General features: G+C 52.4%; 1 protein-coding gene across 1 annotated transcript; it reads left to right on the top strand.

The window, feature by feature from the left end:
* The first annotated feature begins 1,543 nt into the window (after positions 1-1,543).
* SLC41A1 (solute carrier family 41 member 1) lies at positions 1,544-21,901 on the top strand. The gene is made up of 10 exons (XM_054181064.1): positions 1,544-1,931; positions 7,889-7,996; positions 12,229-12,300; positions 12,609-12,753; positions 12,850-12,996; positions 13,747-13,894; positions 14,517-14,596; positions 15,415-15,549; positions 16,524-16,672; positions 18,189-21,901. Exons 1-10 carry the CDS (start codon positions 1,554-1,556, stop codon positions 18,372-18,374), a joined length of 1,548 nt encoding a protein of 515 aa, XP_054037039.1. The 5' UTR covers positions 1,544-1,553; the 3' UTR covers positions 18,375-21,901.
* The last annotated feature ends 792 nt before the right edge of the window (positions 21,902-22,693 follow it).

The raw sequence follows: 22,693 nt of genomic DNA, 5'->3' as shown, positions 1-22,693 counted from the left end.
GGGGCAGGGCCACCATTGGCGGGCGGTGATGTCAGGGCGGCGCGGGGCAGCCCGCGGAGCCGAGCGGAGGCAGCGCGGCGGTGAGATGCACGGCGCGGCGGGGCCGGGGGTGGCCGGGGGCCGGGGCCAGGGCCCCAGCACGGTTAGCGAGGGGTTCGCGGCGGCACCGTGCGGCAGGGAGGGGGCCGCTCGGTCGGTCCGGCGGGCGGCTCGGTGTTCCGCTGCGCCCGGGGCAGCCCTTACCCGGGGCCCCTGTCCCTGCCGGCTGGGCTGGGCCTCGGCCGCTTGAGAGGTGGTGGCTTGCGGGGCTCTGCGGCACCCGGAGAGGGGGGAGAGCCCCGCGCTCCGTCCGCAGGCCTCCTGCGGCCCCGCGCTGGGCTGACGGGAGGCAGCGCCAGCCACCTCTGTTGTGCCCGGGGGCTCCGCGCGGGGCTTTGCCCTCCAGGCGGGGTGCCCGTGTCCTGCGGCACCCTACTGGGGGCTCCCTTTTGGGGCAGGGAGCTGCTCTTCGCCCTAGGTCCCCTGACACAGCCCCCCTGAAGTGTGCGGAAGGGCTGTGAAATGCTTAAAGCGTCAAGGGGACAGCACAGCTAATGGCTGTACCTTCAACATATATTGGAGGAAAATATTGTTGAATGAATGAGCCGTTATGCTGGCTGCCATGAGACCCAATTGAATGTCTGTTTTCCTCCCATATATTTCAGGTGAAAGACGAGTTCTTGGGGAGTGACGTTAAATCTGTCCAAATGCCAGCTCCCACCCGGCAGCCTGCTCAGCTCAGTGAGTAACCTTAGCTGGGAACTTGCTGTTACTTTAAATAAGAACTCTCATTGCCTCGTGCCGTAAGGTGAGAAATTCTTCTGGAAGAGGAGGACGACAGTGACACTTGTAGCTTGCTGGTATTGCTGGCCATTTTGTGAGGCAACAAAAAACTGGCTGAAACAGAGCAAAAGCCTACCGGAGCCTTCAGATCTAATTCTGCAAAGGGACACTGCCACTGGAGAAAGTGACAAAGCCCTGGTAGTAAGAAGAGCTTTTCTGGATTGTATCATTTCTAAAAGCCAGTTCCTCTCCTATCGGCTCTCTGCTTCTTCATCCCTTTAATCTTCTGTGTTATTTGGTGGTCTTCATCTGTTTTTCTCTCTGCGTTGTGTGCCCCACCATAGCAGTCGTGCTGCTGGAAGAAGAACTGGAGAAAGATGCACTAAACTGTCATACATCAAAGAGGAAAAGCTTGGATCCTGTCCTGGTGGCTGCTGTGCCGCACAGCGTTTGAGAGGAGGAGAACTAGAGTGAACTTGCTGTAGTTCCCAGTTCCTGCAGTGTTCCCTGCTAGCTCAGTGGTTGGTGTCCTCCATTACTGGACTTTGCTTGATGGGGATCTCTGCTGCAGGAGCAGTCTCTGCGCTCAAAGGCAGGCAAGCAGGGATAGGAGAGGTCGGCTCTAGATGCCGGAAAGGCCATTTGTATAAGCTCCTGGCAGAAGATCTCTTCTGGAACAGCCGCTGGCTGTAGGCCCACCAAGCCAAGGGTCGGGATAGCCTCTCTGCAGCATGTCTTCCAAGCCAGAGCAGAAAGAGACCCACCAGGCCAATGGGGCTGTGCTCCCCATTGTGCCCATGGACTGTCTCACCAGTCCGGACCGGGGGCAGCTGGTGGAGCCCTCAGATTTCCTGGGACCTGATGGTGATGGGGTTGAAGTGGTGGTGTTGGAGTCCCGTGCCAATGCTAAAGGGGTGCGAGAAGAAGATGCCCTGCTGGAAAATGGCAGCCAGAGCAATGAAAGCGATGACACCAGCACAGACCGAGGTCCTGAGCCAGCCTCACCCCTCAAGGAGACCTCCTTTTCCATCGGGCTGCAAGTCCTCTTTCCGTTCCTTCTGGCAGGCTTTGGGACAGTTGCTGCTGGAATGGTGCTGGATATCGTGCAGGTAGGACTGATGCTTCCCTGGCATGGCACTGGGCTCTGAATCCTGTCTCTGTAGACCATGGCTTGACCCCAAGCCAGGAAGGACTGGAATGCCAAGGCTTGTTCAGCAGATAGCAACCGTGAGGGGAGGAGACCTGTCACCTCGCGTGCCAGCTGGGGTAGGGGGAGACAAGGGGAGGCCTCGGTGATGTCTGGAGTGAGGGGAGGAGAGGCTGCAGGCACCCCTGCACTGCAGCTGCCCTGCTCTGGCTGGGAGGAGGAGGTTGGAGCTGGCACGTGTGCAGCCAAAGCACCTCAGTGGGAATTGAGACCACTCTGTGTGTTATGGCTTGAACTGAGCACTCCCCTGATGGTGGCTGTGGGCATCCCAGCTCCAGTCACTAGTTCTGTGCACCTTTTTCCATCTTTGATGTTTGCAGCATGCCAGGCTCGTGCCAGCCAGGTTAGTGATTCGCCTGTCGCAGCATGTATGGGGCACTTGCATGGTGGCTTGCTCCGAAGGTCGAAGCCTGGCTGAGTGGCCTTTACGCTGCCTTCTCACGGTCTTGAAGTGGCCAGGGGCAACTGGGCTAACAGGGTGGAGGGGATCCTTAGGAAGGGCCAGCCAGAGAGCTGGCTGTCACCTGTGGATGAAAACTGGTGTGTTACTAGACATGCTCTCTCATTAGGTCTCTCGTGACAGGTGACACTGACAACCTGACAGCCATGCAGCTTGCTTGGGTTTTATGTGGAAAATGTGACTTCATGGACCGTGGCTCCTGCGCCGGTCTCAAGTACAGGTTTTCCAAGTGTGTGTGTCTCTGGCAGCGGATCAGCTGCTTAACCTTTTCTCCGGTGCTCTGAAAGACAGGCTGTACGGAGTTATCTTGATGCCCAGCCCAAAATGATGACTGAGGCACAAAATTCCATCATCTGTGCAATGTAGGTTTATGAAGCTATTTGTATGGAGACGGCAGCCATTTTGGAGCTGTGGTCAACCAAAAATGCTCTGCTTGAAGCTCCTCTGTTTCCTTAAGTGGGGTAAACAAGCTCTCTCAGTGTTGGCATAGAAAGACTGGAATGTCAGTCTCTTGTCTGTATTGCTGGCAGTTATGATCGTCTCCACCCAAGCTGTGTGCCAGGAGGGTAAGTCAGGCTTTTTTGTATCTGTGGGTGGTCAAGCAGACACTTCTCTTGCTTTCTTGCCCCTAATGCCTGTTTCCCTGCATGCCTTTGCACGCTGGTCATCCTTACGGTTTCTCTTGATGCAACCTGTTGAGAGAGCTGTGAAGTGACTCAAAACAGGAAAGGCTGTCTGCGCTATATTAAGCCTTGAGAGATTTACCGGAATAATTTTCTTAAAAAGAAAGACATTTTTAAGCATGTTTCCCTTTGCAATGTCCCTGTAAACTCATGTGTGGCTCTTCTGGCCATTTCCCAGAGCCAGGGATTTGAATGCAACCAAAAGCCTTTCCTGCAGAAGGAGCACCTCTTCTGGCCAGGCGGGAGCAGGGCAGGGGTGGGATACTGCGGCATAATGCTGTGTTCTCCTGCCTTTTTTTTAATGGCCATTAGAAATAAAGCTTCGTAATTCCTCTGTCCCACAGCAGCTCAGCATGTGGCTATGCAGTTTTTCCTGCCAACTCCTCTAACTCCCTTCAGCCTTGGGATTAAATGAGGCATCTAAATGCCACAGGGGGGGAAAGGGGGATGGGAAGCGTGTCTTCTTGGCTTGCTCACCTGCAGGATCTGGGGAGCTGATCTTGATAACTGGCTTCCCAGAGAGTCAAAGCCTTGGATGAAAGGAGGGAGGCATGTGGAGCAGGTAGCTGAGGCACTGGAGCGGACTGGAGTCCCATTGCTTTGGATGCAGCCATGGTTTGCAATGGATGGAGGGCTCCATACACTCAATTTCCTCTGTTTTGGATAAACGGACTAATCAGCCAGCTGTAATTGGTCTCCCCACTGTGAAAACAAGCAGCCCTGGCCTTTGGCCATGCTGTCCCATTAATGTGTCCCTGTGAATTTGCCTCTCAGGTGGAGAATTTGCCTCCGCTCCTTTTGGGATTGGAGAGACCTTTGGACCAGGTGACATGTGAACACACCAGCTGCTTTTCTGTGTACGGTAGAGGACTGTTGGCACAGTCCCCTCTCCCAGCAGAGCCACGATTGTTGTTTTCCAGACTTGTCTGCACCCTGGAGATTCTTTGGATGGGATGGACAGTATTTCATAGGGAGGAGGGAGTCTGCTCCTTTCCCCTGCTTGACCACCTCTGGTGTTAGCATCCCTTTGGGGTGGGTCTTACTGGGGCCAGTGGGGAGTGCCAGCCCTGCAGCCGGAGCTCTGCCGTTAAGGCCGCTTTTTTCTTGGTGCTTTGGAGGGAGAGCGCTGGGAGCAGTGCACTGTGCGAAGCAGCCGCACCACGGCAGTCATTGCTCCATCCCGCAGCACATCCCTCCACTCTGAGCTGTCATGAATCACCACCCTGCTATAATCCAAGTGAAACCACGCTCTTACTCATGACTCTTGTAAGCCTTAACTTTGCACGCGGTGACTAAAAATGACAGCAGCTGAGAGGCAGCTGTTACCCGGGAAGTATCTGCTGTCTGCAGGTGCAAAGCTTCGGAAAGGCAGTGAGCCCGGAGGAAACTGCAAAACACCACCTGAGGTTTGATGTTTCTTCCAGAATCTCTGGCAGGATGGGGTCCGATCTCACTCCTCCAGTGCTGTGTCGGAGAGACCAGGCTCTGGTATCTGGGTAGATTTATGTTCAAAGGGACCAGAGGCTTAGTAGAGAATGAAGCTGCAATAAGTTAAACCTAGAGTGCTTATAGTCTCTCTGCTCCCCCTCCCCAGAGGGCAGGGAGGAGGTGCTGGAGATGAAGTGCCTCTCCCTGTAATTCTCTTCCGCAGCTCTGCTGAAAGCCGGCCGGGAGCCCCCTTGCTGCCCAGTGTGGTGTGTTTGCCTTTGCAAGGAGCAAACTGGAAGATCTTGGAGGATCTTGTGTGCTGTGTTAGCCTCCCTCCTCCCTCCTGAAAAGAGCTTACTTCTGTGTTTCTTGGAGGGGCTGTTATAGGGGGGAAAGGGATTTTAACAGCTCAATGTCCTGGGCTCATATTTCCTCTTCCTTTTTTGTCTTCCCCAACCAGTCTGTCTCTGGTTCTCCCCTTGTAGCCCCATCACGGGCACACATCTCTGCAGGGAGTGTTCTTCTCTGCAGGAGCCAGGGAGGCCTTTGAGACGCACTAAATGCCCGTAGACCAGTGTTGTATAACATCTTATATTAAGAAAGTTGGCAAGAGCCCATGGGTCCTGCTCTTTGCAGCCAGCAAGCTGCTGAGGTCTGCAGAAATTTCCTTGTTTTCCTTCCCCGAAGATGGCTTTTATTCCATTCTCCAGGAACACCCCTGTCTTGCTCAGGGAGCTGCTTTTGCAGGCTCCAGTTACAGCAGCTTCTGGCACCAGCTTGCGGTGCAGCCTCCTTTAAAGGTTAATTTAGAAAGCCAGGGTTGGGACGAGGTGAGGGAGGGCTGCGAACTTGTGCTAGCTATTGCCTGATTCTGCCTCTATGATCTCTGGAGGCAGAAAGAGCCAGGAAACTTTTGCACAGCGCTTCCAGCCTGCGGTCTGCCTAATGACGATGTTCCTTTCATTAAGTGATTCTGGTGACACCCAGCTCGTCCTGCTGGGAAGTGGGAGTGCATTGCTTCTGATTGAATTCTAGATACTGCTAAGGGAAGTCATAGCAAAGGATTCACCAGCACAACAAGCAGCAAAATAATCATAATCACAGAATGGTTAGAGTTGGAAGGGACCTTAAAGCCCAGCCAGTGCCACCCCCTGCCCTGGGCAGGGACACTTCCCACCAGCCCAGGTTGCTCCAAGCCCCGTCCAACCTGGCCTTGAACCCCTCCAGGGATGGGGCAGCCACAGCTTCTCTGGGCAACCTGGGCCAGGGGCTCACCACCCTCACAGCAAACAATTTCTTCCAGAGATTTCATCTAAATCTCCCCTCTTCCAGTTTGAAGCCTTTACCCCTCTTCCTGTCACTACATGCCCTTGTAAAAAGACCCTCTCTGGCTTTCTTGTAGGCCCCCTTCAGATACTGGAAAGCTGCTATAAGGTCTCCCCATAATGCCTGCCTAAAAATAGGCTGAGGACAGCCGAGCTCGCCTGTTCCTAGATGTGACCTTAAAGGAAGCACAGCCTGATGTGCCGCTGTGTCGGGTGAAGTATTTCAGACTGATTCTCCCTCAGTTGAGGGCACTGAGCTCGACCGTCCCCCTGCTTGGGGAGCCGTGCAGAGCCATACCCTTCCAGAACCCCTCTGGCTGTGGTGGGAAGGTCTCCCAGGTCGGATTAGCTGGGTGTGTGGTGGTTGGAGCCGGGGCTGCAGGGACCGCGGTGGTTTCCTTAGGCACTGCCCATCATAGTGCCTGGGAAAGGGCTGTTCATTGCATCAGGAGAGTCTGGAACCTGGGTATCCTCAGGAGCCTTGTCCTTGAGCAGAGAGAGGGTTGTGGCTGTGCCTGAAATAGCTGAGCAGCTTCCATCCGTGCACCTGGGAGCTGGCGAGCATGGTTAGCTTGTCTTACCAAGCTGCCAGAAATGTTAAGGGGATTTTTATTCGCTAGAAAACAGTTTTTTCCCTTTGAGGAAAAATGGTCCCAGTTCATCCATCTCGAGCACTTACCTGCCTCCTGTGATCACACTTTTCTCTTAAATGGTTTTTCAAGTGAGTGCAGCTTGAGTGTGGTGTTGCAAAGGACCTGGAAGGAAACTGGAATTTGTTGGGTCAGTGGTGAAGGCAAGCAGCACAAAGGATGGAAAAATAAACAAAAATAACTGAAGTCCTTCTGCACAGGAAGGTATTAGTTATGCAGGTAGAGTGACTTGTATTTGCTGTAAGGTGTTGGCCGATAGCGTTCTTTGTCCTAGAAAGAAGCATGTGTCTTGTTGGCTGGTGAGCCTGATGGTCTGATGCTGCCATGGAGAGCACTGCGAGAGATGGAGCCTGTGGCAGGTAACGTTTGCAGGAGGAAAGCTGTGAGTGCCGCGGCAGTTACCGTGTTCAGCGCAGCATCCAGCCACTGCGAGCGTGATTCCAGCCGTGCTCCGTCTCCTTTAAGGGGTATGGCAGTCAGGCAATGCGGGAAGCGGGAGTTATTTTGGACACAGGGCCTGCTTGCAAAACATTCATGAAAATAAAGAATTGGGTGATGAGGCTTTTGTAGCTTGCAGGGTGTTTTTTTTTTTTAAAATGTGAGGTTTTTCGGGATGGTTTTGTGTTTTCATGGAAGCCAGCTGCTCTCCTCTAAGACTGCTTACCCTGCAATTACTCTTCTTTTTTTCCTAAATAACCATGGCAGCCTGTTCTCCCTCATGCCCAAGGGAGCAGGCTTGTCTGTAGAGCCAGAGTAGTTAGTAAATAGCTGAGTAAATGCAGGTGCCAGGTGAGGTAGGGGGAACGGAGACCGCGGCGGGCTGCTCTTCGGAGCTGGCAGGATCAGGGAGCAGCAGTGCCTTGCTCAAAAATGCATTTGTAAGACATACGTGTAGGGAATGGCACTCAACTGATGTGGGCCGAACTTCGGTACTCGATTCTGCCAAAAACTGCAAGTATTGGACAAAATCTCTTCATCTTTCCCTATTTTGGCCTCTCTGTGCGTAAATATTTTGTCAGTGGTTAATCTTTGGGGGATTTTTAACTAAAAGTTGCAGGCTGAGATCCGGTGTTTAAGCTCAGCGGGAACGTGTTGTCACTACTACACGAATGTCAAAACCACTAAAATCACTGCAAAAATTCAAAGTGTGGCAACAGAACTGGGCTGTCTGCTCAGGGCCACACGCGGGCAGTGCCAGGTCACAAAGGAGGATGAGTGAGTGACACTCGGTCCAAAGCAAAGGTTTCTAACAGCCACGATTATTTTTAATGGTCTCTTTTTTTTTTTTTTTTTTTTTTGTTTTCATTTCGCAGCACTGGGATGTCTTCAAATACGTGACTGAGGTATTTATCTTAGTCCCTGCGTTACTGGGCCTGAAGGGGAACCTGGAGATGACTCTGGCGTCTCGCCTGTCGACAGCTGTGAGTATCCGGGCAGTCGAGGGAGGGAGCAGGACACCTGGGGTGGGAAGGGGTGGGAAGCCATACACGTGCGTGGTGGCTGGGCAGACAAAAATCTCTCAGTCAGCAACCACAGAAACCAGAGCCTGGAGTTTAGCAGGCTGGGAAGGTGTCTTCATCCCACTGGACTGATGAGGTTTGAAGGCTTAATAGTCCTTAAGCTTTGCTGACAGTTCACTTCCTCGTTGTGGCTTCTCATGGGCCTGGGGGCACAGTGTGCGAGCTGGCTTTGGCGGTTTAATGTCTGGAGTGCTTGGATCCAGCTCTCTTGGTGAGGAAGCTGTGTGCAGGCATGTTGTCACGCAGGCTAAAACAAGCTGGGTTCAGGAGGGTGAGGAGATGAGAGAGCCTGGAGAGAATTGTACACCAAAGGCTAGAATGGAGGGGACCTTGCAGTGAGAGCTAGCAGGTGGATTGACAGCCTCTTGAAGTTGATGGAGCAGCATGGCTGGGCATTTCTCTTGCTAGAATTCAGTCCGATTCCTGTGAAACAGTGAGCTCCCTGTGAGAGATGGGGGCAGGCTCTGTTAGCTCCTCAGAATACTGTGTTAGTCCAGCTGTAAATGAATTGCTTTGTGTTTAAACAATTCTATAACTCAGCAGTCTGTCTCTGTAGCTGAGCGGCGCTGGAGAGAGACTGACATCCTCTCCTAACGGGGACAATAATACTCCTTCCTTCTGCAAAGCATCTTCTGCTTGAGCATGACAGCAAGTGACTGCCTGATGTTTCTGTGTTTCCCATGATGGGAGTGCGTATAGCTTTGAGTCTTACATCTGCAAGGTGTTAGCTGCCTGCTGCCAAGCTTTTAGCTCTACTGGCTCTGTGCTGTGAATTGCTGGGAGAGGGCCCTCGCAGCAGGCAGCCTGGTCTTGGCCGTGACCATGCGGAGAAGCTGAACCCGCCTTGGCCTGAGAGAGCTGCTGGGGAAGTGCTGGCTGAGGTGTGGGGATGGAGAACTGTCTGCCTGGGTGGTGGCAGCAAGCACAGCTAGCAGAGAGCTGCTGCTTAGCCTGCTCCCGGCCTCTCAGCCTCCCCCTTGCTGGGCGCTGCAGGAGAAAGCACAGGAGGGTGTTGAAAAGGTCTCTGTATGTCTGCTCTCCTGGGTCCTCTCTTGTTCTTCCATCTTGAGCCATGGGGTGATTCAAGCTGTGATTCTGCTCCTCAGCAGCTTTTTGTTGGCTTCCGAGGCCCAAGGTTTCTAATGTGCTCCTGGATGGCGGCAGAGCCAAAGTTTTGAGCTGCTCATCCAACCTTAGTCACCGGTAGCCCCTCTTGTCCCTTGTGCAGTAGCTCCCTGGACATACCCTATGGGACACTGCTCTCATCCACTGGACCCAGTGGCACATGAGCATCATATTCTGTAGAGTCCGAGGTTGTCCCTGTAGTCCCTGGGGAGTAGGAAGGCAAACAGCATTTCCCTGGATTAGTCCTTGGCTTGGCCTCTGCCCCCAGGCCCTGACTGCCGATTCCTGCTGACTGCGGGGACCACCTCCTCTTTGGATTTAGCCCTCACTTTTGGTTCTCTGAAGGAGCAAGGCGCTGAGCTACCTGGGGGATGGCCGTGCCAGTGTTACCTGGCAAAAGCTGGGCTGTGGCGGCTTCCCCCGGCGCTGGTCTCCTCTCCCCCGGCGCTGGTCTCCTCTCCCCCGGCGCTGGTCTCCTCTCCCCCGGCGCTGGTCTCCTCTCCCCCGGCGCTGGTCTCCTCTCCCCCGGCGCTGGTCTCCTCTCCCCCGGCGCTGCTGGGCAGGACAAAGCTGCTGGGAGACTTCGCACTGCCCCTGGCCCAGCTGTGCCTCAGTGCTGGGGCTGGCAGGAACAGGGGCTGAGCACTGCAGCTTGTGTCCCAGGCAGAGCTTTGTTTGCCCCTTCATCCTGGGAAACAAATCCCTTTGTTTTATTCGCTCTCTATTGTTCGGATCATGTCAGGATCCTTGCTGTCCCAGACACAGGCCGTTCTCCCTCCTGGCCTTGGCCAGCTTGCACTTTCTGAGCATGGGCTTATCCGGGCAAGTGCCTGGCTCCCCTGGGACAAAGGCAGCACGGTGCTTCTCCGTCCTCTTCCCTTATGGGGCTGGCATGGAGCAACATTGGGGCAGGCTTGGCAGGGAAACGAGACTGTGCAGAAAGTCACAGGAATGCAAAACTTTCCCCTATCTGCTCCGGTGGCTGCAGCAGGGTCACGATGAAACTAGTACAGAGAGCAGCCGTCCGAGTGGCTGCTGCCCTTGCACCAGCTTGGTCTCCTGGTGCCTCCTCATGCCCCTGAGCTGATGACTGTGGGGTGGCATTAGCCTCATGGGCCAACACCCCAGGCTTTGTCCTCTGCTTTCCTTTGCCCTGGCAGGAAAGAAGGCTGTGCTGCCTCTACACAAATCGCCTACCCTTGCACTCTTACCTCCTTCTACCTGTGCATGGTGGGATAGGGTGATCTCTTGGGCTTTCCTTTTTTTTTCCCCCCTTGCCCTGTTCTTCCCCCAGCGTGGGAGATCCACATGCAGGCGTGCGGAGGGGGCTCCCCTCTGACCAGGGCCTCACGATGCGGGTCTCGTGCTCTCCCCACAGGAAAGCAGCCTGGACTGGTTTCTCAGACTGTGAGTTTCTAATTAGTGCTGCATTAAGGCACCTCAGAAATTCCTTTCGCAATTAAGAAGCAAAACTCTCCCATTAGTTAAAGGATTAAAATCCTGTTGCCAGTGACTAGAGCTAGGTTATGTTAATCCCAACCTAATTGCCATGTGGCTGGAATTTTAAGGTCAGGCTTCATATGGAGCTCAAATTCCTATGCTGGATGTGCTCAGTGCCACTCTAGTCAACTTTTTGTTGGTTTTCCCCCACTCCTTCCTCCTTTCCACTAAACTGACAAGAATAATTCACTCCAGAGATGGGCGCATCTCAGTGCTGGTTGAAAAGAGCTGGCACTTCTCTCAAGCACACGCAGGAAGGAGAGCAGAAAGATTAGCTGATCGCTGACTTCTTTTTGTGGAAACAAGCAAGGAAGCCCAAGAGGAGCAAATTGCTGCTGTATTGTTGTGCAGAAGTTTGAGTTTGACGCTGTCAGTAACTCCAACATGCATTTACCACTTCAGGTTGTTTGAGCCTTTCACTTGTTTCCTCTTCATGTTCATCAGCTTCTAATAATACAAAATTGGATATAAGGTAATACCCTCTGCTTATCCATTCTTCCAACTTTCCATAGAGACCTAGAAGGTGCTAGGGAAGAGCACAACCCTTATGCTCTGCAATAGCCAGCAACCTGCAGTGATTCTGCTGGCTTATTTTGGATCGTATGCCAGGGAATTAAAGCAACTTTCTGTCTCTTCTGGTTAGTCTGATTAGCATCTCCCGCAGTTGTAGCGGTGCCAGATGACCCGTGTGCCATGGCTGCTTCCCGCTACTCAGTAGGTCTCCACGTGGCATTACCCTTGTTTACTCAGCTTTTAACTGAAACAGTAATTCTTGCTGCCAGCTTCCTCTGTCCACGTGATGCTACCCTGGCCTTGGTCCGTACCGGAGCTGGGGCACACAGCGGACCTGGGAGTCGGTGTACCCCTATTCCCCTCCTGGCTGGCTGACCTGAGGGGCAGCACGACCCAGCTGGGCCTGAGCCAGGCTTGGCTTGGCCACCAGTGATCACCAGTGGAGTGAATTCAATGAGTAAATAAGCAACAGTGCGTGACTCTGCACGAGGACAAAGTATATCTTGGTGCTTTTGCAAGATTTTCATCAGATGTCCTATTGACGTCGATTCCCCTTTACGCTCCCTTCAAAACCCCCTCTGCAGGGGGTCTGGCTCCGCTCCTGCTGCGTGGGAGAGCGTCAGCCCATTCCTGCAGCTGGGAAGGAGGTGCTGAAACTGGGAACAGCTTCGGTGTTCTGGGGTAAAAGACTGGAGTAACTGCTGGAAGAGGCACTGTAGTTACCCAGGACACACAGCCCAAGCGACATTCACAGAACTGCATGTCACAGACTGGGGTGTTACTGCAGAGCTGTGCCCCAGCTGTACACACAAACATGCACACATGGACACACACGCCTTTTCCACTGAATTGTTCTCCTGTAAGAGTAAAGGACTTGAGGTCATTGTTCTTTCCTGCTCCTGGCACAAACTTACATAGCTGTAAGGCAAGAATTTGACTGTTAGCAAATACAAAATGCTGTCAGTCTTTAATGATGTTGCGATGTCTTCTTGCAGGCTAATATTGGCCAAATGGATACACCCAAAGAGCTCTGGAAGATGATAACAGGGAACATGGCTCTGATACAGGTAAGGAAAAGGAGAAGAAAGAGGAAATATTGGTAGCTGATGCAAGCCCCAACTATGACGAGTGTCAGAAGGTTTAAATGCCTGGGTTTTGCTATTGACTGTCAATATTGCGTGTGTAATGGGGAGGCAAATGGCACCTTCTTGTCCCACAGTCATCTTACCATAGCGGTTTGCCCTATAGGTTAGACTTGTTTCCCTGGATGCTAATCCTCCTGGAATGGTGCCCTGGGTGGTGTTTCCCTCTTCCCTCACCCCGGGAGCATTTTGCTCTCTACTCCTCTTGGTGACAGTCTAGTTTTTATTTTCAGGTTCAGGCTACTGTGGTTGGCTTCCTGGCCTCGATCGCAGCAGTGATATTTGGATGGATCCCAGACGGGCACTTCAGCATTGACCATGCTGTCCTGCTTTGTGCCAGCAGTGTGGCTACTGCTTTCATTGCTTCCCTTGTTCTGGGTGAGAGACAGACCCTGCACGCCCTCCATGCACCCCTTCCTCAAATGCTGGGCTCCCCTTGGACTCATTCTGTTTTCTTCCTCTTTTTGGCTGTAGGCATGATTATGATTGGGGTCATCATTGGATCTAGGAAGATGGGGATCAATCCTGATAACGTCGCCACACCAATTGCTGCCAGCCTGGGGGATCTCATCACCCTGGCTCTGCTTTCAGGAATCAGCTGGGGCTTGTACAAAGAGCTGGGTGAGAAGCAACAAAAGGCCTTTTTCTCTCCCTGGTCCTTCCACGTGTGCAGCATCTCCCTCGATTCGCCCTCTTCCTTTACCCTTCCTGTTCATGGGGTATGTAGGATGCCTGGCCTGGAAGCTACCTCAGTTAGTGAGACCTAGTCAGAACTGATAAGGGGAGGAAACAGACCTTCTTACTGCCTTGTGGCTGCAGACAGTCTTGGCAGTGATCTGCATACCTCCTTCTCACCAGGTAAAGTGGTAAGGGAGAGATTGTCCCCTTCCAAGTGCCGGGGGCTTGACTGTGCAGTCAAGTGGGAAAAGGCAGCTTTGGATTTCATCTTTTGTACTGTCAGCACCAGCTGGGGATCCTCAGCGCAGAGCTGCAGCTGTAGACTCTAGACTTCCTCCTCCCTCCCCTCCACCTTCCTTCCCCGGCGGCTGGGATGCAGGGGATGTGACTCAGCCAGGTTCAGCCAAAGGTGAAGCAACACTGGGAGGTCTTGCCCAGGAGTGGGAAGTGGTAATGAGCAGTTGAAATTGAAGATATCTCACTTGGATCTGTTGATAAAGCCCTTGAGAGTGCACCAGGAGAAGGAGATGCTGTGTCCTGCAGAGCTGAGGCTGGCCTGGTCTAGTTTGCCTGCCCTTACTGGAGTTTCTTACTCCAGGGGTGACAGCAGTTTGAGCTCAGCTGAAGTAGCACCCCGCCTCACTGCAGCAGGATGTGTCCTTGATCTGTTGCCTCTGCTTATTTCCTCCTCAGAGAGCAAAGCCTACGTGAATCCTTTGGTCTGCGCCTTCTTCATAGCTCTGCTGCCCATCTGGATCATCATTGCCAAGAAGAATGCAGCGACTCGGGAGGTGCTGTACTCTGGCTGGGAGCCAGTCATTATCGCAATGGCTATTAGCAGGTAGGAAGGCGTGGAAGTTCCTCTACCCCAAACACAGACAGACAACGCACCCTTTCCCCCAGCCGTTTCGACCTCTTGGCCCTTGGTAGATACCAGACCAAGAGAGAACCAAACAACTTCTGCTTCCAGTCCAGACTGCCAGGAAACTGGAGGTCACTTTGTGGTATAGACAAAGACACACCGTTCTAGGTCCCGAGGCACGGGAGTGATTAAGCACCTGACTGCTGGAATCCAGGGCCTTACCAATGTCCCAGCTGCTGCACAGGGAGACCCTGGCATGGCCATGGAGTAAACACAGATCCTGTTTAGCAGCCTTCCGCACAAGAGCCCTCTCTGCCCTCTGAAAGGCAGGATTGCTTTGTGTTGCAGTAAACCGTGTGTTAAGGGATTTGGTCTTTGATGGGTTTTGGCAGCAATGAGAAAAGATCCTGCTAAAACTGTCCTTTCTTATCAAATATTGAGGCTTAAAATCATGTGCAACAACTGCAACTGTAGGTGCGTGTTAATAGGTGTATCTGTTGCCCTCGAGTGCACGCACTGCAGCAGAGAGAACCCTTGGTGCTCTGCGTGAGTATTTCCTAACGAGCTTTCAGCACTGACCTCGTCAATCTTCCCTCCACAGTGTTGGGGGTTTAATTTTGGACAGAACAGTCTCGGATCCAAACTTTGCTGGGATGGCTGTCTTTACGCCAGTTATTAATGGTGAGTTCTTTTCCACTCTGGTATTGCAGCTCTTGGCAGACAGTGGAATTGTCCCGTGTGTGTTATTTCAGGCAGATTAAGGAGATTAAGTCCCTTTTAAATGCCAGTGATACATGGTGGTTAGATCCAGGCTTCACAGCAGTGTGGCTCCCTCTGGTGCCAGCCTTTCACCAGAGGGTGACTGGTCTGGGAGGCTGTTGCCTAAAAGACACGTTTTCCAGGGGCCCAACAAAAACTGTCTTGGTTTCCTGATTCCTCCTGGCTGGTGGAAGGCCCCCATCTTCCAAGATATGGGCCTTGTGGCACCTGGTGACATGAAGATTTGGATTTGCAACTCAGAATTGGGAAATTTAGTTGCTTCTGGTATGAAGCTTTGACCTCCTTTCTGCCTAACGAACCAGGGAAACTCCTTTGTTTATTACTTTTTTGCTATAAATGGAGTTAATTCTGCGCCAGTGCATCTTGTGCTAGTGGGTTCCACAGTGTCATTTTGCCTCATGCACAAAATAGTAGCTTTAAACTTCCTGTGTCTGTTTTGGTGGCTGACTCGTCACTTTTTTTGTTTCGTGTATTTCTTGCAGTCAAAGCTGTAGTAATAGAATTGCATCTGTTTCACTAAGGGGCCTAAGGGGAAGCCGTAGAACAGTGTGCTTTGTCTCAGCTCTTTACATCCTGCAAAAGTGGAATTTGGGTCAAAAATAGACTGTCCTACATTATTTCAGTACCTGGCAATTCCAGATCCGCTGGCTGTTGAAAATAGCTCTTTCTCTTTAAAGCGTTTGAGAGACATCATCTTACTGCTCTCTCCTTATCTGCAGGTGTGGGTGGCAACCTGGTGGCAGTGCAGGCCAGTCGCATCTCCACGTACCTGCACATGAGTGGGATGCCTGGAGAGAGCTCCGAAACAGCCCCTCGCAAGTGCCCCAGTCCTTGCAGCACTTTCTTCAGCCCAGGTATCCAAGTCGGGTGTTGAAATATATTGACTCCTGCCAGCAGGAGTTGCAGCAGTCGGATGGCTGAACTGGTCTGTGGCAGTCGCTGGAGCGCTGTCATGGGCAATGGTGGCTGAAGTCTGCTCAGGGATGTGGCTGCTCCTCTGGCCTGGCCTGGCCTGCCCTCTAGAGACCATCGGACCTTCAGCAAAGCCGCTCTGCAAGAGGACATAGCCCTGCTGGGGCTGGAAGTCCCGTGCCCTGACTTGTCTAATACTGTAAATCCTCCACCCTCTAAATCTTTTCCAGATGTGTCCAGGATACTGAAACCTGCCTTGAGGCTGCTCAAGTGTTGCAGCTCTGCTGGGCTTACGGAGCCGCAGTTAAAGCAAGCTTCTCGCTTAGGAAGGCTTCCTCGCAGCTCTCATGTTTGTGGCAGAGCACAGCCCAAACTTGCATTTCCAGCACAGAGTGCGGGCAGAGGTTGTTGCTCTCCAAACTTCCTAGAGAGGCTTGATAGCCTGCACCCTGGGTCCTGGCCTTCTGGGCCAAGGCTGGCCTTGAAGAGCAAGGAGGGGCAAGAGGTCTCCAATGGGGTGGTGATCTGTTAGAAAACTGATCACCAGAGAACTCTGAGGAAATTCAGTGTTCATGGTAAATTCTTGACTGCCGTGTACTGAGCACTGTCAGAGGTGGGACGTGAGTCCTTTTGGCAGCTGAGGTCTGAGAGCAGCTCTTGCTCTCGGGACAGAATTAAGGTCTCCTACTGAGCTTGGCGCAGAGAGTCCTTGGGTGTCCCGGCAGTTGGGTCATCATTCGGCACACTGCCTTCCAGCCGAAATCTGCAGTGGGGGGATGAGGGTCCAGTGTGCTGGTCCCTACTTCTGATTTGACCATAGTTGTGCTGCCTTGTCCCCTGGAACCCAAGGAGGCTGCAGAGTCGCTGTGTGTTCAAGCCCATCTGAAGCCTGAACTCCATCTTTGTTTCCTTGCAGATGTGAATTCCCGCTCTGCTCGTGTGCTCTTTCTTCTGGTGGTGCCTGGACACTTGGTTTTCCTGTACACCATCAGCTCCATGCAAGGTGGACACACTACGCTCACCCTGATTTTCATAGTCTTCTACATGACAGCTGCGCTTCTCCAGGTAAGCTCAGCCTCTCCGGGGGCTGTAACCAAGGGGTCGTTGCCGTGTCATCTGCAGTGGGGACCTGTTCAGCCAGTTAAGTTGTAGATACACTGCTGAAGGCACAGCTATATACCCTACCCCTAGATAAGAGATTTATGAGCTTCGGAGAGGTATGCCGAGTAGATTGTATTTCTCAAATAAGCTGGTATCAAACTGAATAAATCCTTCTTTGTTGATACCTGTACACACAATTTTTCCTTCCTACCATTCTTGGCAAGTTTTGAATCTGTCTTTTGTCTCTTTTAAGTCCCGATAGCAGAACTGTTTACCTCTTGTGTGTTAATCTGTCATGTAAGGTCCTTTAGCAATTTTAAATCTGCTGGTGAAGAAAACAGGATGTGGAATTTGCAGGGACCTCATGCCTTGTGTGGCTTCTCCTGCCCTTTCCCTGCCTTCCCTGCAGGGTAGAGACGTGCCGGCTCTGCAGCGCAGGGCTCCTGGTCTCCTCGCAGGAGCTGTGTGAGCCCATAGCGATGGCTGTTCCGAGGGATGTGCACAGACCGGGGTATTCATGCTGCAGAAATCCAGCAGCCACTTGCAGGAGTGTGGCTGTCTGCGTAGGAGAGCAGGGAGAGACGCTCTGGTTAGGGAGTTTCCTACTAAGCCCAGCTACGTTCGCCCCTGCTCCCCGCCTCTGCTCGTGGAGGCTGTGCCTGGTTTCAGTGTCCCCTAAAATCAACAGCTGAGGCCAGTGTGAGGAAATGAGTCAGAGCATCCATCAGAGGCAAGAGCAGAGAGCTGTCATCCCGGAGGCTAAATTTAGGTTGTGAACTCCTGCTGGGTGCTTGGGCACTTGGAGGGGGCTTCCGCTCGCAGCCGCTCTCAGAGCCCCCGCTGGGGGCAGCCTGTGGGACTGGCAGCACTGGAGGTACCACTGTGTGCTGCCTGCTGTGGTCCTCAGCTCTGCCGTGTCCTCAGTGAGACCCTCCCAGCCCCAGAGACACCAGAGGCATTAGCAGACAGGGGAGAACGTCACACTGGTAGTTTCAGCTGCTGGGCAGTTGCTCTTTTATTTCTGGAAGCTAGACCTTACTGTCCCTTCCTGCATGATTTCAAGTCCCCACATCTCTTCAAGCTTATTCTGGTTAGATCTGAAAACTGAGATGCAAAATTTCGACTTTATGGTGTTTGGGTGCCAGCGTTCTCCCTTCTGAGCCTAAATTTGATGGTGGCATGTGAAGCTGAAGAAGGACAGGACAGAGGCGGTTAAGGACACAGGGGATTTGGATGCCCAGGGGGACAGTGAAACTCGCCGAGTTCCTCTTTGTGCTGAGTTTGTTGTTTTGGGGACGCAGCCTGCGTTACGTGCAGGTGGTTCTGAGCTCCAACAGCTCTGCTCCTCGGGCTGCGGTTGTGCCCTGCGGCTGAGCCCAGCCAGCCCGGCTGGAGTTGCCCCAGCTGATGCTCCATGAAGACTGGGATTGCAGCAGTCGGGATTTGTGGCTGATGTGGCTGTTTTCTTCCTGCCTCCCAGGTTCTCATTCTTCTGTACATTGCTGACTGGATGGTGCACTGGATGTGGGGCAGGGACCTCGATCCTGACAACTTCTCCATCCCATACTTGACGGCGCTGGGGGACCTGATTGGAACAGGTCTCCTCGCTCTCAGCTTTCACATCCTCTGGCTCATCGGTGACCGGGACACTGATGTGGGAGACTAGCTCTCCCTGCTGCCCCCCCTTCTCACAGCTCTGCTCCTCCTTTCATTTTGTTGTTGTTTCTTTTCCTCCACCCTTACTCTCCTTTGCTTCCTCCCCCCACCCTGTCTCTCTTGAGACTTCGTCTTTGATACTGGATTCTCATTATTTTCAATGGGAATTTTATGTGGTTTATATTTCAAGCCAAGTTTGTACAGAAAATAAATCTAGTTTTAGGAAGGACAAAAAAAAAAAGTGTAACGAGACAATCACCAAGTGCAATTTCGTAGGAGTTATGTCTGAACCAAGGTTACAGTGAAGATACTGATCAGTCAGATCACGCAGGGAGCCCACCTGTCCCTGTCACTAGAGGTGAAGGGCTGCTTTTTTTTCGCTTCATAAGCGTTTTAAATACTGGGGGTAAGGTTCAGATTTATTTTACCGAACAGGCACCTTCTAGCAAAGTACAACCTCATGGAGGAGGGCATGGGGTGTCTCCTGTCTTCTCTGCCCTGTCGCCCTCCTCTCTCATGTTCGCTCTCTGAATCCCCCTCCTGCGCCAGCATCCAAAGCACGAGAGTCTCTGGTAGAAGGATTACCGAGGATGGCGAGGAAGGGTCCTCTATGCCGAAACACCCATTCCTATGTGCGCACGAGGAAAGCGCGGGGTCTCGGGTTTGAGGACTGCAGAGCCCTAAAGCCTGGCTGTGAGCAGGCTGGTCTCTGCTGACAGATTTAGGCTCCCTTTTGCCAACCATCCGGCAGCGCCTCAAACTGCAGACAACTTGTCCTGCCTCCCGTTGTGAGCAGAGGTCGGTTACTGCTGCCCACAAAGGGATGCGCTCTGTGCTTTGTCTGTGAGCTCTCCCCGTCCGTCCTTCTGCCTCCCAGTGCTCTGCTGGAGGATCTGCTGGAGCCATCATGGAATGCTGTGTGTCTCCCCTTCGTGCTGCTGGGGGCACAGCACTGCTTTCCCGGCAGCCTGCTCAGTTCAGTTGACTTTCCTGGAGGCAAGGGTGGAAAAATAGATCCTATTTTGTGTGTTAAGATTTTCTTTCAGTTGCTGAGTGCGGCTGACGGGCCCATTGCAGCCTGGAAGAAGCCTCTCTGGTTGAGCCTGAGACATTTCAAATTTGGGAGCATTAGGCTCTTGGTGTCCGTTAGAAAAGGACATCCATGTTCAGCCGCTGGATTTCTCTCTGTGCAGGCGCCAGCTGGAAAACAGGTCAGCGGGCACAGTCGGATTTCTGAAGTCCTGGTCCTTCGTGCAGCTTTCTGTAGGGGACTGCAGCGAAGGAGCCCACTTGCCCTTGAGCAGGCGTGTAAAATCGGGCATCAGGGTTAGAGCCCACCTCGCAAGCGCTGACCGAGCCCTGCGAGTGCAGTTTTCCCTGCTCTGATCCTTTCCCCGCTGCTTTTTGCGCTGCTGGGCTCGGTGGTGGCTGAGACGCCTTCCCTTCTGCTGCTCCCATGCAGTCTGCAGCCGCCTAACGAGGGAAAACCTGTTCTGGCTGCGTGACTAAGGCGTTTGTAAATGATCTTCGGCACTCCACGCTCTTTAGTTTTCCCATTTGGATATAAATCAATTCAGTAAACTGAGTGCAGTTTCATGTAAGCAGGTCTTATCGACTTGGGAACTTCACCCGGTTACACCGAGTTTAAATGATGTGCTCGAGCTGACAGCGCTATTAAACATGCTCTAATGCATGAATATAAATGGAATGTGTAAGTGCGCTTGGGGGAAAGCTCTTAACACCTGTCAAGGGGGGAGAAAATACAGTATATCCCATGGAGCCTAATTTCAGTGCTGCACTGCCCGAAGCTTGGGGAGCTGCCAGTATCTTCACAAACGCTGGGGGATGCCTAGAGTGTTCGGCGCAGCAACACCTTGTATCCTGGGCCTGAAATTACAGCAAAGCTCTCATGTTCGTTAGCTGTGCAGGCCCGGAGTGCTGTCCCTGCTCTGGACACTACCTGTCCTACTTATTTGCAGCTCCAGAACACCTGAACGCTGCTGGATTTGTGGTTGGCTGCTTTTCCTCTTGCTTTAAGCGTGTTCCTCGCAGCGGAACACGACCATCCTCGATTGGCCTGGTTTCCTCCTTTAGGCTGACTTCTGTCTTTCTCATACAAACCAATGCTTGTCTTCTCCTTTTGGCTCTGTGTCCCAGCAGGGCTGGGCAGCTCTGCTCAGCTGCAAAATGGTGCGATGTGGTGCTGGGAATGTCCATCTTGATGTGAAATAAGGCCAGGTTGGAAGCTCTCTTTGTCACCCTGGCCAACGCCAGAACTAGCTGAGCTCCACAAAGCCCTGCCGCGGTGCAGACAGTTTTGCTTTCTAGGCAAGGGGCGATTCATCAGGAACAATTCCTGCACCCCTTAAGGTCCAAGTCAAGACCAAAGTTAGTCTGGGATCGGGCAGTCCCAGCCCAGAGATCTGCTTGCAGAGCTGGTCCGTACTCTGGGGACGAGGAAGGCCAGGATCAGTGAGTGGGAAGCCAGCTCTGGAAAGCCACAGGAGCAGCTGTTTCCAAACCAAACAGAGCCGGGCTCTTGCCGGCTCAAGGACCTCTCTGAAGCTGTAGAAGAATCCTTTCCTGCTCCCATGGGCGTTCGCTGAGCCCTCCTTCTCCTGCCAACGCTGTTCACAGTGCTCAGGAGGCGGAGGTGGGATCCTTGCTCTGTCGGGCTGCTCGCTTTCAGACCCTCAGAAGAGCAGGTGATAGATTTTTGAGACGACTTTCCCCTTTCTACTTTGCTAGTGTAACGTCAGGCTTGCTTTCCCCTTCCTCATCTTTGCAAGCTGTCCATTGTGGCAGCAGCTCTGAACCTCGTACCCTCCACCCTGGTGACGTGACTTCTCACACATCTCCTTTGGCCAAAGCTTTGTTCAAAAACAAAACAAAAAAAACAAAAAAAAACAAAAACAACACAACCCAAAAAAAACCCAACAAAACCCAAGAAACCAACTCTCGGAGTCTGCTGTACTGAAGTCTCACCCGGGGACTTCTGGAATATTCTCTGCTGCTCACCTGATTTCTCTGCCTAACGTTGAGGAATAGATATGAGACTTCCTTCCATTAACACTTAATCTTTTAGATAGATAGATAGATAGATGAGAAACTTTCCTGGTCTTTTAGGTGTCACATCACTATTTAGTTCCCCAAGAAATGATTCCCTTGGAGGAAGATTGTACCGTTTGTGGTCTCCTGTGAAATGAAGAGACCCGGGGGTGACGGAGAGCTGCCACGCTGCCGGGCTGGTGGCATCCGTACGTTTATATAAGGTCTAAGCTGCACACGGGGAATAGGTCAGGGAAGAATCTAATTTAAAATTGAAGAATTTTGATGGTCAAAAACTTTTCCCACCAGTTGCACTCAAATGCATGCCTACTATACAGCTGACTGCAAATGAAAAATACTGGTTTACTCTTTTTATTAAAGGAAAAAGACTGTCTTAATTATTTATAGTTCCTATAACTGAATTGACAGATGTCAACTTAACTGATAAATTATATTTGGTTAAATAAAGATGACATTTATTTATGTGGACTGTGATGTCTTTCCTTCACACGCTTCTCCCTCTCTACGTGGTTAAAGGCGTCTCCCACATTTGGCAGCTTATTTGAGCTTACGCTGAAACTCTTTTGATACGCGGTGGAATGAGAGTTAAGAAAATCAAATAAATTACTGTGCACGAAGCAAACTGTGATTAGTGTAAATGGCAGATCACCAGCCCGGCTTCGGCCGTGCCCCGGGTGGATGCAGGTCCCTGCGGGAGCGGCGGGTGTTTGCTCTCAGCCCTGGCTGTGTACAGAAGCCCTGCCCTGGCCTCTCCGCCTGTGACTGCTGGTTAAGGTATGTGGGACAAAAGGGTTCTGTGCGTTTTGGTGGGTCAGGCTAAGCAGCCCCTCAATTTGCAGGGATTTGTGGCGGTGGAATGACTCCCATCCTCCCCAGATGTGGGATTTGCTGTTGGGGGCTGTTTTCCTGCAGGGATGTGTCTCCCGGCAGCTCACCCAAACAAGGAGGGTGTCAGAGAGCCCTAAACCAAAGCCCCAGAGCGCCAGGGGCTGGGGAGCAGCCACCGAGGCCTCGCTGGCTCTGGACCTGCCGCCCTGGGCTGCAAGGTCACCTCCCACAGCCAGCAAAGACGAGGGTGCTGAGGCACAGGATGGGTCCTTTGGGATGTTAGTCTCCTGGGGATGCGGGAGAGTTGTGTTTTCCTTTCCTGGTTGGGGTGTGGGGAGTGATGGGGGAAGCTACTGTACACATGTTATGGAGAGAAACGTTTTGGCATTAAAACCTTGAAGGAATCCCAACGATGGCGTAGCACTGCTTTAA

Source organism: Rissa tridactyla, chromosome 21 (genome assembly GCF_028500815.1).
Source record: "Rissa tridactyla isolate bRisTri1 chromosome 21, bRisTri1.patW.cur.20221130, whole genome shotgun sequence".
Classification (NCBI taxonomy): Eukaryota; Metazoa; Chordata; class Aves; order Charadriiformes; family Laridae; genus Rissa; species Rissa tridactyla.
This window is presented reverse-complemented; position numbering and strand designations above follow the sequence as displayed.